Source organism: Oncorhynchus clarkii, chromosome 7, assembly GCF_045791955.1.
Source record: "Oncorhynchus clarkii lewisi isolate Uvic-CL-2024 chromosome 7, UVic_Ocla_1.0, whole genome shotgun sequence".
NCBI classification, from domain to species: Eukaryota; Metazoa; Chordata; class Actinopteri; order Salmoniformes; family Salmonidae; genus Oncorhynchus; species Oncorhynchus clarkii.
The window spans coordinates 83,803,870-83,820,167 of NC_092153.1; the positions used below are offsets into that span (position 1 = coordinate 83,803,870).

Sequence of the window (16,298 nt, forward strand, 5' to 3'; positions counted from 1 at the left end):
TGCCCCCCCCGTTCCCCCTGCCCCCCCGTTCCCCTGCCCCCCCGTTCCCCCTGCCCCCCCCCCCGTTCCCCTGCCCCCCCAGTTCCCCTGCCCCCCCAGTTCCCCCGTTCCCCTCCCTTCCTACCAGTCTTCTGGAAGGTCTCCAGCTGTTCGCTCTTCAGTTCCTTAATGGACGCCGTAACGGATTTGAAGGCTCCTTTCAGCCTCTTTCCCAGCACCATGTGGTCCGGTTCAGCCCGCAGGCTGATGCCGTACTTGTCTTTGTCCGTGGACAAGGTCAACTGGCGGACATTCAACTCCTGAGAGAAAAGAGAAAGGGGAAGAGAGGAGAGGGGGGGTTTACTGCCTTGCTCCCCCCCAAAAAAAGGCACAACACACTATTTTGCTTCGTCGCCAGATTATCTTTTGTTCTTGGACCTTGGGATTTGAACCAGCGACTCTCTGGTCGTCCCGAACGCTACATGAAGACAACTGTTGTTTCCTCTACCATCGCAGTGTTATGTGGATCTTAGGTCTAATGAAACGTGCTTCATAAGACGAGAGCAGTCACAGCACACGGTGTGGCATCTCCTTCATCTCAGACGGAACAACACAGTCATCAACCACCGGTCTGTTCAGAAACACAACGGAGGGAGGTGGTGGTGACTGCTGGTAGCAACAACCAGGACAGGACTAGAACACACTTCTGTTCTGTACCGGCAATAATCAACACCGTCAGATCGGTGGAAACACAAAATGCATGCTTCTGTGTGTGTGTGTGTGTGTGTGAGAGTGTGTGAGTGTGTGTGAGAGTGTGTGAGTGTGTGTGTCACAAAAACGTAGTGAGGGATGGATCAGTCCGAGCCACAGAGCAGCAGATTATTTTTCCATGTCTCTGACCCAGCCAGGCACCGGGGGATGAGCTGATCTTTTCAGCCCAGCGCCCCACATCACCCTGGTCTCTTATCAACATCCTGTCTGGCCTGATGCTGGGGTTGAAGGACAACAGGTTGGGGTAGAATTAGGGCTGGGTGTTGAAGGACAACAGGCTGGGGTTAGGGCTGGGTGTTGAAGGACAACAGGCTGGGGTAGGGCTGGGTGTTGAAGGACAACAAGTTGGGGCTGGGTGTTGAAAGACAACAGGTTGGGGCTGGGTGTTGAAGGACAACAGGTTGGGGCTGGGTGTTGAAGGACAACAGGTTGGGGTTAGGGTTGGGCGTTGAAAGACAACAGGTTGGGGTTAGGGCTGGGTGTTGAAGGACAACAGGTTGGGGTTAGGGTTGGGTGTTGAAGGACAACAGGTTGGGGTTAGGGTTGGGTGTTGAAGGACAACAGGTTGGGGCTGGGTGTTGAAGGACAACAGGTTAGGGCTGGGTGTTGAAGGACAACAGGTTGGGGCTGGGTGTTGAAGGACAACAGGTTGGGGCTGGGTGTTGAAGCACAACAGGTTGGGGCTGGGTGTTGAAGCACAACAGGTTAGGGTTGGGTGTTGAAGGACAACAGGTTGGGGCTGGGTTGGGTGTTGAAGGACAACAGGTTAGGTAGGGCTGGGTGTTGAAGGACAACAGGTTGGGGTTAGGGTTGGGTGTTGAAGGACAACAGGTTGGGGTTAGGGTTGGGTGTTGAAGGACAACAGGTTGGGGCTGGGTGTTGAAGGACAACAGGTTAGGGCTGGGTGTTGAAGGACAACAGGTTGGGGCTGGGTGTTGAAGGACAACAGGTTGGGGCTGGGTGTTGAAGCACAACAGGTTGGGGCTGGGTGTTGAAGCACAACAGGTTAGGGTTGGGTGTTGAAGGACAACAGGTTGGGGCTGGGTTGGGTGTTGAAGGACAACAGGTTAGGGCTGGGTGTTGAAGGACAACAGGCTGGGGTTAGGGCTGGGTGTTGAAGGACAACAGGTTGGGGCTGGGTTGGGTGTTGAAGGACAACAGGTTAGGGTTGGGTGTTGAAGGACAACAGGTTAGGGTTGGGTGTTGAAGGACAACAGGCTGGGGTTAGTACTGGGTGTTGAATGACAACAGGTTGGGGTTAGGGCTGGATCTAATACTTGATATTGTACTGTGTAATACTAGATAGTGTACTGTGTCTAATACTAGATATTGTACTGTGTCTAATACTAGATATTGTACTGTGTCTAATACTAGATAGTGTACTGTGTCTAATACTAGATAGACTTGATATTGTACTGTGTCTGTAATACTTGATAGACTTGATATTGTACTGTGTATGTAATACTTGATAGTGTACTGTGTCTAATACTAGATAGACTTGATATTGTACTGTGTCTGTAATACTTGATATTGTACTGTGTAATACTAGATATTGTACTGTGTCTGTAATACTTGATATTGTACTGTGTCTAATACTAGATAGACTTGATATTGCACTGTGTCTAATACTAGGTATTGTACTGTGTCTAATACTAGATATTGTACTGTGTAATACTAGATAGTGTACTGTGTCTAATACTAGATCTTGTACTGTGTCTGTAATACTTGATATTGTACTGTGTCTAATACTAGATAGACTTGATATTGCACTTGACATTAAACTGAACAACTTTATTCAGGGCTCAGACTTATAAAAGACCAATTCATTATCTACAGTAACAACATAATATTCCTATAGGAGTCGTTTATCACATTGCTGAATTCCTCTGCATTTCATCCGTCAACTGTTCACTTCACCGTCTTAGCAGGATGGGTTGTTGTGCTACAGAATATAGTAACAGTCAAAAGTCCTTTATATTTTACTCTTTTCTACATTGTAGAATAATAGTGAAAACATCAAAACTATGTAATAACACACATGGAATCATGTAGTAACCAAAAAAAAAGTGTTAAACAAATCAAAATATATTTTAGATTCTTCAAAGTCACCTTTTGCCTTGATGCCAGTTTTTCACACTCTTGTCATTCTCTCAACCAGCTTCATGAGGTAGTCACCTGGAATGCATTTCCATTAACTGGTGTGCCTTCTTAAAAGTAAATTTGTGGAATTTCTTTCCTTCTTAACACGTTTGAGCCGATCAGTTGTGTTGTGACAAGGTAGGGCTGGTATACAGAAGATAGCCAAATAGGGCTATAGTAAAAATAAAGAAAAACCCTTGAATGAGTAGGTGTAATGTTGTGCTGTTGTCATGCTGTGTTGCTACCATGCTGTTGTCATGTTGTGTTGCTAACATGCTGTTGTCATGCTGTGTTGCTAACATGCTGTTGTCATGCTGTGTTGCTACCATGCTGTTGTCATGCTGTGTTGCTACCATGCTGTTGTCATGCTGTGTTGCTACCATGCTGTTGTCATGCTGTGTTGCTACCATGCTGTTGTCATGTTGTGTTGCTACCATGCTGTTGTCATGCTGTGTTGCTACCATGCTGTTGTCATGTTGTGTTGCTACCATGCTGTTGTCATGCTGTGTTGCTACCATGCTGTTGTCATGCTGTGTTGCTACCATGCTGTTGTCATGCTGTGGTGCTACCATGCTGTTGTCATGCTGTGTTGCTACCATGCTGTTGTCATGTTGTGTTGCTACCATGTTGTTGTCATGTTGTGTTGCTAACATGCTGTTGTCATGCTGTGTTGCTAACATGCTGTTGTCATGCTGTGTTGCTACCATGCTGTTGTCATGCTGTGTTGCTACCATGCTGTTGTCATGCTGTGTTGCTACCATGCTGTTGTCATGCTGTGTTGCTACCATGCTGTTGTCATGCTGTGTTGCTACCATGCTGTTGTCATGCTGTGTTGCTACCATGCTGTTGTCATGCTGTGTTGCTACCATGTTGTTGTCATGTTGTGTTGCTAACATGCTGTTGTCATGCTGTGTTGCTAACATGCTGTTGTCATGCTGTGTTGCTACCATGCTGTTGTCATGCTGTGTTGCTACCATGCTGTTGTCATGCTGTGTTGCTACCATGCTGTTGTCATGCTGTGTTGCTACCATGCTGTTGTCATGCTGTGTTGCTACCATGCTGTTGTCATGTTGTGTTGCTACCATGCTGTTGTCATGCTGTGTTGCTACCATGCTGTTGTCATGCTGTGTTGCTACCATGCTGTTGTCATGCTGTGTTGCTACCATGCTGTTGTCATGTTGTGTTGCTACCATGCTGTTGTCATGCTGTGTTGCTACCATGCTGTTGTCATGCTGTGTTGCTACCATGCTGTTGTCATGCTGTGTTGCTACCATGCTGTTGTCATGCTGTGTTGCTACCATGTTGTTGTCATGTTGTGTTGCTAACATGCTGTTGTCATGCTGTGTTGCTAACATGCTGTTGTCATGCTGTGTTGCTACCATGCTGTTGTCATGCTGTGTTGCTACCATGCTGTTGTCATGCTGTGTTGCTACCATGCTGTTGTCATGCTGTGTTGCTACCATGCTGTTGTCATGCTGTGTTGCTACCATGCTGTTGTCATGCTGTGTTGCTACCATGCTGTTGTCATGCTGTGTTGCTACCATGCTGTTGTCATGCTGTGTTGCTACCATGCTGTTGTCATGTTGTGTTGCTACCATGCTGTTGTCATGTTGTGTTGCTACCATGCTGTTGTCATGTTGTGTTGCTACCATGCTGTTGTCATGCTGTGTTGCTACCATGCTGTTGTCATGTTGTGTTGCTACCATGCTGTTGTCATGCTGTGTTGCTACCATGCTTTGTCATGCTGTGTTGCTACCATGCTGTTGTCATGCTGTGTTGCTACCATGCTGTTGTCATGTTGTGTTGCTACCATGCTGTTGTCATGCTGTGTTGCTACCATGCTGTTGTCATGTTGTGTTGCTACCATGCTGTTGTCATGTTGTGTTGCTACCATGTTGTTGTCATGTTGTGTTGCTACCATGCTGTTGTCATGCTGTGTTGCTACCATGCTGTTGTCATGCTGTGTTGCTACCATGCTGTTGTCATGCTGTGTTGCTACCATGCTGTTGTCATGTTGTGTTGCTACCATGCTGTTGTCATGTTGTGTTGCTACCATGCTATGTTGTTGTCTTATGTCTCTCTTTATATAGTGTTGTTGTGTCTCTCTTCTTGTGATGTGTGTTTTGTTCTATATTTATATTGTATTTATTTATTAATTTTTTCCAACCCCCCTCCCCGCAGGAGGCCTTTTGCCTTTTGGTAGGTTGTCACTGTAAATAATAATTTGTTCTTAACTGACTTGTCTAGTTAAATAAAAGGTTAAATAAATTCAAATGAAATGGGCAAAACGAGTGACCTAAGCAACTTTCGAGAGCGTGGTATGATCGGCACGCCAGATCCAGTATCTCAGAAGCGGCCTTCCTCCTGGGCTTTTCACACACACACAACAGTCTCTAGTGTTTACAGAGAATGGTGCCACAAACAAAACACATCCAGTCGCCGGAAGTCGAGAGGTCGAAGGAGAACGGCAAAAAATATCCTGCACGCGAACAGGTCGGACCACAAAACAGACAAATAATGGCGCAGTCAAACTCTCATCTCTGAACACACAACTCGTTGATCCCTGTTACTGATTGGCTATTTGCAGCAGACGACCACACCAGGGTTCCACTCCTATCAGCTAAGAACAGGAAGTTGCGGCTCCCGTGGGCAACGCCATCACCAACACTGGATAATGGAGGAGTGGGAAAACATTGCCTGGAACATGACAGCGAGTTCAGTTTACTGTCCTGGTCAATCCTCCAGACCTCAACCCTATAGAGCATAATGGGATGAGATGGAACGGGCTGTCAGCAGCATGAATGTACCACCGTCCAATCTGCTGCAACTGTGTGATGTCATCATGACTAACATCCATTTGGAACGTTTCCGACACCTTGTAGAATACCCCGGAGAATTCAGGTTGTTGTGGATGCAAGGGGGGGGGGGGGTCCAACCTGGTACTAGATGAGTGTACCCAATTAACTGACCGGCGAGCGAGTGCGTGAATATATGTGTTTGTGTATATCTCTTACCTCCAGGATGTATTTCTGCAGGGAGGTGATGTCTCTCAGAGCTTCTGGATCTTGGTGGATCACTACCACCTCCTTTAAGGGATACTACACAATAACAACAACTGTTAGTACCCAACAACAACAACAACCGTTAGTACCCAACAACAACCACCATTAGTGTACTAGACATAACACATACATACTACCACCTTCAGGTACAAACAACAACATTAACGACAACAATCACACACACGTAGCGCTATACATGACAACAACAAATGCTAGCTAAGAGAAGAAAACACACACACACACACACACACACACACACACACACACACACACACACAGTTGATGTCCTCTTACCTTAACGGGCAGAGTCCTGCGGTCTCTGATGACTCGTCCAAGCTCAATGACAGACTGCATCTGACACACCGCACTTTCTATACGCTTGTCAATCAACGACTCCCTGTCACACACACACACACACACACGCACACACACACACACACACACACACACAGGTTAGACTGGGACCAGGTAGAAGACAGTGGGTATATCTGAGTGTGTACATCGGTTGTCTTGGACATCAAACTTCTCTATTAAAAACTCCAACTTAGGAACTGCTAATGTCGGAAGAACAAGACAAAGAGGAAAAGGGGACAGATATCACGAACGCACGTTGAGCTCGCTTGGTTGTTTTGAAAGTCTCTGAAAAAAGTGTTCTATTGAAAAAAAACAAAGTGTGGTTAGCTAGGCAAGTCAGTTAAGAACTAATTCTTATTTTCAAATGACGGCCTAGTTAACAGTGGGTTAACTGCCTTGTTCAGGGGCAGAACGACCGACCCTGTCAGCTCGGGGATTCGATCTTGCAACCTTTCAGTTACTAGTCCAATGCTCTAACCACTAGGCTACCCTGCCACCTCTACACTCTAACCACTAGGCTACCTGCCACCTCTACACTCTAACCACTAGGCTACCTGCCACCTCTACACTCTAACCACTAGGCTACCTGCCACCTCTACACTCTAACCACTAGGCTACCTGCCACCTCTACACTCTAACCACTAGGCTACCTGCCACCTCCACACTCTAACCACTAGGCTACCTGCCACCTCCACACTCTAACCACTAGGCTACCTGCCACCTCCACACTCTAACCACTAGGCTATCTGCCACCTCCACACTCTAACCACTAGGCTACCCTGCCGCCTCTACACTCTAACCACTAGGCTACCTGCCACCTCTACACTCTAACCACTAGGCTACCCTGCCGCCTCTACACTCTAACCACTAGGCTACCTGCCACCTCTACACTCTAACCACTAGGCTACCCTGCCGCCTCTACACTCTAACCACTAGGCTACCTGCCACCTCTACACTCTAACCACTAGGCTACCTGCCACCTCTACACTCTAACCACTAGGCTACGCTGCCGCCTCTACACTCTAACCACTAGGCTACCCTGCCACCTCTACACTCTAACCACTAGGCTACCCTGCCACCTCTACACTCTAACCACTAGGCTACCTGCCACCTCTACACTCTAACCACTAGGCTACCTGCCTGCCGCCTCTACACTCTAACCACTAGGCTACCCTGCCACCTCTACACTCTAACCACTAGGCTACCTGCCACCTCTACACTCTAACCACTAGGCTACCCTGCCGCCTCTACACTCTAACCACTAGGCTACCCTGCCACCTCTACACTCTAACCACTAGGCTACCCTGCCGCCTCTACACTCTAACCACTAGGCTACCTGCCTGCCGCCTCTACACTCTAACCACTAGGCTACCCTGCCACCTCTACACTCTAACCACTAGGCTACCCTGCCACCTCTACACTCTAACCACTAGGCTACCCTGCCACCTCTACACTCTAACCACTAGGCTACCCTGCCACCTCTACACTCTAACCACTAGGCTACCTGCCTCCTCTACACTCTAACCACTAGGCTACCCTGCCACCTCTACACTCTAACCACTAGGCTACCTGCCACCTCTACACTCTAACCACTAGGCTACCTGCCTGCCGCCCGTATTCATGCATTAAAAAAAAATAAAAAATAATAAAGAAAGAAAAGAGTTTGAAATTTGTAAAGTTACATGTGGGAGAGGTGGAAAAATGATTGTTAACGATCAATAATGACAAATCTCCTGGCAATAACAACTTAGATGGAAAGCTACTGAGGATGGTGGCTGACTCTATAGCCACTCCTATCTGTCATATCTTTAATCTGAGCCTAGAGGAAAGTATTTGTTCTCAGGCCTGAAGGGAAGCCAAAGCCATTCCACTAACCATGAGTGGTACAGCGGCCTTTAATGGTTCTAACAGCAGACCTATCAGCTTGTTGCCAGCTCTTAGCAAACTGTTTTTTTTCTTCTCTGTAAACAAATTAACAACAGACTTTCAGCATGCTTTTAGAGAAGGGCACTCAACATGTACTGCACTGACACAAATGACTGATGATAGGTTGAAAGAAATTGATCATTGAAATTGATAAGAAGATTGTAGGAGCTGTACTGTTAGATTTCAGTGCAGCCTTTGATATTATTTACCACAACCTGTTGTTGGAAAAAAAGTAAATATTTTATGGCTTTTCAACCTCTGTCATATCGTGGATTCAGAGTGATCTATCTAATAGAACTCAAAGGGTTACTTTAATGGAAGCTTCTCTAATGGAAGCTTCTCTAATGTTAAACATGTAAAGTGTGGTGTACCGCAGGGCAGCTCTCTAGGCCCTCTACTCTTTTATATTTTTACTAATGACCTGCCACTGGCATTAAACAAAGCCTGTGTGTCCATGTATGCTGATGATTCAACCATATACGCATCAGCAACCACAGCTAATGAAGTCACTGAAACCCTTAGAGTTGCAGTCTGTTTTGGAATGGGTGGCCAGTAATACACTGGTCCTGAACATCTCTAAAACTAAGAGCATTCCTTAACTTCTTGGTGACTGGGGGGCAGTATTGAGTAGCTTGGATGAATAAGGTGCCCAGAGTAAACTTGCTGCTACTCAGCCATAAAAGCTAGAATATGCATAGAAAACACTCTGAAGTTTCTAAAACTGTTTGAATGATGTCTGTGAGTATAACAGAACTCATATGGCAGGCCATTGAATCAATATGTTTTGAACATGACAGTTTACAATGTAAGGTAACGCCAAGTAATTTAGTCTCCTCAATTTGTTCAACATCCACACCATTCATTACCAGATTCAGCTGAGGTCTAGAACGTAACCTCTCTGGGATATTCCTCTTAGTTTTAGAAAACCTGATAATAAAATCCAAACAGGAAGTGGGAAAACTGAGGTTGGTCGTTTTTCAACTCAGCCCCTATTGAAGATACATATTGGCCGCCACAGGAGTCGCTGGTGCGCGATGAGACAAGGATTTCCCTACCAGCCAAACCCTCCCTAACCCGTGCGTCGCCCCACGGACCTCCCGGTCGGGGCCGGTTACGACAGAGCCCTGCCCTGCACTTTCAATGGCTGTTAGAGGGGTGGGACGCTACCGTCCCGAATATCCCAGAGAGGTTAAGTTCTAGACCTCAGCTGAATCTGGTAATGAATGGTGTGGATGTTGAACAAGTTGAGGAGACTAAAATTACTTGGCTTTACCTTAGATTGTAAACTGTCACGGTCAAAACATATTGATTCAATGGTTGTAAAGATGGAGAGAGGTCTGTCCGTAATAAAGAGATGCTCTGCTTTTTTGACACCACACTCCACAAAGCAAGTTCTGCAGGCTCTAGTTTTGTCTAATCTTGATTATTGTCCAGTCGTGTGGTCCAGTGCTGCAAGGAAAGACCTAGTTAAGCTGCAGCTGGTCCAGAACAGAGTGGCACATCTTGCTCTTCATTGTAATCAGAGGGCTGATATAAATACTATGCATGTCAGTCCCTCTTGGCACATATGGAATCATGTAGTAACCAACAAAGTGTTAAACAAATCAAAGGCATGAATCATGTAGTAACTGAAAAAGCGTCTTCCACAAGTGGTCATCTCCACCCTGCTACGAGGAAAAGACTCTCACCCTATCACCATACAGCGGGTGAATGAAAGCGTTTCCTGTGACTGCGCATCAAAACCCAATTTACACCAGGTACGCCTCTACCTACCAGCAGGTGCGCCTCTACCTACCGCCAGGTCCACCTCTACCTACCGCCAGGTCCACCTACCGCCAGGTCCACCTACCACCAGGTGCGCCTCTACCTACCACCAGGCGCGCCTCTACCTACCACCAGGTGCGCCTCTACCTACCACCAGGTGCACCAGGTCCACCTCTACCTACCGCCAGGTCCACCTCCACCTACCGCCAGGTCCACCTCCAGGTACACCTCCACCTACCGCCAGGTACACCTCCACCTACCGCCAGGTACACCTCCACCTACCGCCAGGTACACCTCCACCTACCGCCAGGTACACCTCCACCTACCGCCAGGTACACATCCACCTACCGCCAGGTACACCTCCACCTACCGCCAGGTACACCTCCACCTACCGCCAGGTACACCTCCACCTACCACCAGGTACACCTCTACCTACCACCAGGTACACCTCTACCTACAACCAGGTACACCTCTACCTAACACCAGGTACACCTCTACCTAACACCAGGTACACCTCTACCTACAACCAGGTACACCTCTACCTAACCCCAGGTACACCTCTACCTAACACCAGGTACACCTCTACCTAACACCAGGTACACCTCTACCTAACACCAGGTACACCTCTACCTAACACCAGGTACACCTCTACCTAACACCAGGTACACCTCTACCTAACACCAGGTACACCTCTACCTAACACCAGGTACACCTCTACCTAACACCAGGTACACCTCTACAAGGCCACGGTCCCCACTTTTGACCAGGACCCTGAAAGACATCGCACTCAACCGCAGCACCTCACACAGGAGCAACAGACCCCCCCCCACCCCTGCACCCAGAGGATCTGCATTCAGACCAATGTTCCCTCGGACTACCACGCAGATTAAATATCAGCACGAGATTGAATTTAACTCAACTTTCTAGAGTTTTCAACATTTCACTCTACTTGTGGGAATTGTGATTGATTGCACACAATATTAGCCACTTTCGATGTAATATACCGAAACAAAACAAACTTGGCAAGAGATTCTAGGCAGAGTAGGATTCTATTCTATGGAAAATAGGCCACTCCGGTAAGCCCACATTATGAACAAATAGCCACAGTAGCCTACTTGGTCACTGTTAAATTGAATTTACCACAGTTGGACTCCAATCAAGTTGTAGAAACATCTCAAGGATGATCAATGGAAACAGGATGCACCGGAGCTCAATTTCAAGTCTCATAGCAAAAGGGTCTGAATACTTATGTACAAAAGGTATTTCAGTTTTTAAAATGTGTAATAAATGTGCAAAACATGTCTAAAAACATTTTTTTTTCACTTTGTCATGACGGGGTATTGTGATGTCATGAAAGGGGTATTGTGATGTCATGAAAGGGGTATTGTGATGTCATGAAAGGGGTATTGTGATGTCATGACGGGGTATTGTGTGTAGATTGATGAGGAAAAACATTAATTTAATCACTTTTAGAATAAGGCTGTAACGCAACTAAATGTTTAAAAAGTCAAGCGGTCTGAATACTTTCCAAATTCATCGTAGAGACTCAGTGAGCATAACCTTGCTACAGTATAGGATATGTACCCACTGCCCACAAAATGGAAACTGAGCTTCCTAACAAATGCTTTACCACAGATCACACAGACACACAAAGAATTTGAAAACAAATCCAACACTGGATAAACTCTCATATCTGTTAGGCGAAATACCACAATGTGCAAATCACAGCAGCAAGATGTGTCCCATTACCATGACAAGGGACAGACAGAGACAGACTCACAGAAACAAGACAGAAGGAGAGGACAGATAACCAATCACTTAATGGGTTTAGAGCGGACGGACAGACGACTTGTCTCCTCCTGATTGGAGGTCACCCCTACAGGATGTCTCACGTCTTGGACAGGAACTGGAAGGAGCTCTTAACAAGGTTGCCGGCTGCAGCCGAGCAGGCTGGGTAGTAATATGTGGGCTGGGACAGTACATGAAATGGTAAAGACGGGCGAGGTAGAGGTGTGTGTGTGAGAGCGGGTACTGTAGTGAAGACAGACATTCAGAGTGACTGGAGAATACACACACACACACACACCTTGAACGGCCCTGTGGAGAAGAACACTAATCTGCCATTATTATTTTATTTAACTAAGCAAGTTAGTTAAAAACAAAATCTTATTTACAATGACGGCACTACACCGGCCAAAACCCGGACGACGCTGGGCCAATTGTGCGCCACCCTATGAGACTCCCAATCACGGTGGGTTGTAATACAGCCTGGAATCGAACCACGGTCTCTAGCACTGAGATGCAGTGCCTTAGACCACTTTTTTATAATTGAGTAATTTATCAGATCTCTTATCTAGAGAGGTTTGGAGTCAGTGCATTCATCTGAAGGTAGCTAGGTGGAGAACCATATATCACAGGCATAAAGTAGCTTTAAGTCAAGTGTTTTTTGGTTGTTGCTGTAAAGCATAACAGTAGCAATGCTTCAGAGACACACTACAGCAACGGCCCTGCCGCTTCAGAGACACACTACAGCAACGGCCCTGCCTCTTCAGAGACTAAAGCAGCGGCCCTGCCGCTTCAGAGACTAAAGCAGCGGCCCTGCCTCTTCAGAGACACACTACAGCAACGGCCCTGCCGCTTCAGAGACACACTACAGCAACGGCCCTGCCACTTCAGAGACTAAAGCAGCGGCCCTGCCGCTTCAGAGACTAAAGCAGCGGCCCTGCCTCTTCAGAGACTAAAGCAGCGGCCCTGCCTCTTCAGAGACTAAAGCAGCGGCCCTGCCTCTTCAGAGACTAAAGCAGCGGCCCTGCCTCTTCAGAGACTAAAGCAGCGGCCCTGCCGCTTCAGAGACTAAAGCAGCGGCCCTGCCTCTTCAGAGACTAAAGCAGCGGCCCTGCCGCTTCAGAGACTAAAGCAGCGGCCCTGCCGCTTCAGAGACTAAAGCAGCGGCCCTGCCGCTTCAGAGACTAAAGCAGCGGCCCTGCCGCTTCAGAGACTAAAGCAGCGGCCCTGCCGCTTCAGAGACTAAAGCAGCGGCCCTGCCGCTTCAGAGACTAAAGCAGCGGCCCTGCCTCTTCAGAGACTAAAGCAGCGGCCCTGCCTCTTCAGAGACTAAAGCAACGGCCCTGCCTCTTCAGAGACTAAAGCAACGGCCCTGCCTCTTCAGAGACACACTAAAGCAGCGGCCCTGCCTCTTCAGAGACTAAAGCAGCGGCCCTGCCTCTTCAGAGACTAAAGCAGCGGCCCTGCCTCTTCAGAGACTAAAGCAGCGGCCCTGCCTCTTCAGAGACTAAAGCAGCGGCCCTGCCTCTTCAGAGACTAAAGCAGCGGCCCTGCCTCTTCAGAGACTAAAGCAACGGCCCTGCCTCTTCAGAGACACACTAAAGCAGCGGCCCTGCCTCTTGCGGCCCTGCCTCTTCAGAGACTAAAGCAGCGGCCCTGCCTCTTCAGAGACTAAAGCAGCGGCCCTGCCTCTTCAGAGACTAAAGCAGCGGCCCTGCCTCTTCAGAGACTAAAGCAACGGCCCTGCGGCTTCAGAGACTAAAGCAGCGGCCCTGCCGCTTCAGAGACTAAAGCAGCGGCCCTGCCGCTTCAGAGACTAAAGCAGCGGCCCTGCCTCTTCAGAGACTAAAGCAGCGGCCCTGCCTCTTCAGAGACTAAAGCAGCGGCCCTGCCTCTTCAGAGACTAAAGCAGCGGCCCTGCCACTTCAGAGACTAAAGCAGCGGCCCTGCCGCTTCAGAGACTAAAGCAGCGGCCCTGCCGCTTCAGAGACTAAAGCAGCGGCCCTGCCTCTTCAGAGACTAAAGCAGCGGCCCTGCCTCTTCAGAGACTAAAGCAGCGGCCCTGCCTCTTCAGAGACACACTAAAGCAGCGGCCCTGCCTCTTCAGAGACACACTAAAGGGTATAGCTACTCAATCATAGCACTAACAACAAAGGTGTGTGTGTGTGTGTGTGTGTGTGTGTGTGTGTGTGTGTGTGTGTGTGTGTGTGTGTGTGTGTGTGTGAACTGCCTGCACGTCTAAATCAAGTCCTGGGTTTGATCGTGTCTGATGAGTTGTACAGACACGAATGCAGCTCAGAGTTAATACACTGATACAAACAGAATAGTATAATTGACAGGCGTTTCAACACAGATAAGTTGGTTCAAAACAAATACTCCATCACCGAGGCATCTGGGAGTCATTTTCATCCTAAAACACAAATCACTTCTTGTTTCTGACAAAAGAGATTCAAAGAAAAGTCCAAACATTCCAATTTCAAAATAAATATCATTTTAAAGAGGAATCCTTACAAAAAAAAAAAAAATTTTTTATAAATTGGGAAATAAATTGTTTTAGTCTGTATCCCTCTGTATCCCCTGCTACTAATTTGACGTGAGACACTTTCAGATTCATTGAAGAGGAAGTCACTCTTCAAAAATGCACCCTACTCCCTATAAATGGCGCCCTACTCCCTATAAATGGCACCCTACTCCCTACTTGAGCTAGCGAATGGTGCAGTTCACGGTCCTTCGAGACAAATTCAATGATTGATTGATTGATTGGTTGATTGATTAATTACTTGACTGGAGGCAGCAGTAGCAGCAGATGATTGATTAACCATTACTTGACTAGAGGCAGGATGAGATACTGTGTGATTGATTACCTGACTAGAAGCAGCATGGTGGAGTGTTTGATTGATTACCTGACTAGAGGCAGCATGAGATACTGTGTGATTGATAGACTGATTAATTACCTGACTAGAGGCAGCATAAGGTACTGTGTGATTGATAGACTGATTGATTACCTGACTAGAGGCAACATGAGATACTGTGTGATTGATAGACTGATTGATTACCTGACTAGAGGCAGCATAAGGTACTGTGTGATTGATAGACTGATTGATTACCTGACTAGAAGCAACATGAGATACTGTGTGATTGATAGACTGATTAATTACCTGACTAGAGGCAGCATAAGGTACTGTGTGATTGATAGACTGATTAATTACCTGACTAGAGGCAGCATAAGGTACTGTGTGATTGATAGACTGATTGATTACCTGACTAGAGGCAGCATAAGGTACTGTGTGATTGATAGACTGATTGATTACCTGACTAGAGGCAACATGAGATACTGTGTGATTGATAGACTGATTGATTACCTGACTAGAAGCAACATGAGATACTGTGTGATTGATAGACTGATTAATTACCTGACTAGAGGCAGCATAAGGTACTGTGTGATTGATAGACTGATTGATTACCTGACTAGAGGCAGCATGAGGTAGTGGATGCTACTGGAGTCCTTCTCCTCTACAGAGGCAGGGTCGATCAGGTGACGCAGGTTCTGGTACATCATCTCTGTAATAAACGGGGTGAAGGGAGCCTAGTGGGGAGGAGGAGACCAGTTAGAGAAGAACAACGATACTATACAGTACTATACTAGTGGGGAGGAGGAGACCAGTTAGAGAAGAACAACGATACTATACAGTACTATAGTTAGAGAAAGACAACGATACTATACAGTACTATAGTTAGAGAAAGACAACGATACAATACAGTACTATAGTTAGAGAAGAACAACGAACCTATACAGTACTATAGTTAGAGAAGAACAACGATACTATACAGTACTATAGTTAGAGAAAGACAACGATACTATACAGTACTATAGTTAGAGAAAGACAACGATACTATACAGTACTATAGTTAGAGAAAGACAACGATACAATACAGTACTATAGTTAGAGAAGAACAACGATATTATACAGTACTATAGTTAGAGAAGAACAACGATACTATACAGTACTATAGTTAGAGAAAGACAACGATACAATACAGTACTATAGTCAGAGAAGAACAACGATACTATACAGTACTATAGTTAGAGAAGAACAACGATACTATACAGTACTATAGTTAGAGAAGAACAACGATACTATACAGTACTATAGTTAGAGAAAGACAACGATACTATACAGTACTATAGTTAGAGAAAGACAACGATACTATACAGTACTATAGTTAGAGAAGAACAACGATACTATACAGTACTATAGTTAGAGAAGAACAACGATACTATACAGTACTATAGTTAGAGAAGAACAACGATACTATACAGTACTATAGTTAGAGAAAGACAACGATACTATACAGTACTATAGTTAGAGAAGAACAACGATACTATACAGTACTATAGTTAGAGAAGAACAACGATACTATACAGTACTATAGTTAGAGAAGAACAACGATACTATACAGTACTATAGTTAGAGAAGAACAACGATACTATATAGTACTATAGTTAGAGAAGAACAA

At 46.3% G+C, this 16,298-nt stretch overlaps 1 protein-coding gene across 1 annotated transcript in view; it reads right to left on the bottom strand.

The window, feature by feature from the left end:
• The window catches only part of LOC139413919 (isoleucyl-tRNA synthetase 1), a 103,895-nt gene that overhangs the window by 21,387 nt on the left and 66,210 nt on the right, over window positions 1-16,298 (bottom strand). The window contains exons 23-26 of the mRNA XM_071161780.1: window positions 15,245-15,366; window positions 6,246-6,348; window positions 5,904-5,987; window positions 125-299 (exon numbers count right to left, since the gene is read on the bottom strand). Coding sequence (XP_071017881.1) covers window positions 125-299; window positions 5,904-5,987; window positions 6,246-6,348; window positions 15,245-15,366 — 484 coding nt within the window. The remainder of the gene's footprint in view (window positions 1-124; window positions 300-5,903; window positions 5,988-6,245; window positions 6,349-15,244; window positions 15,367-16,298) is intronic.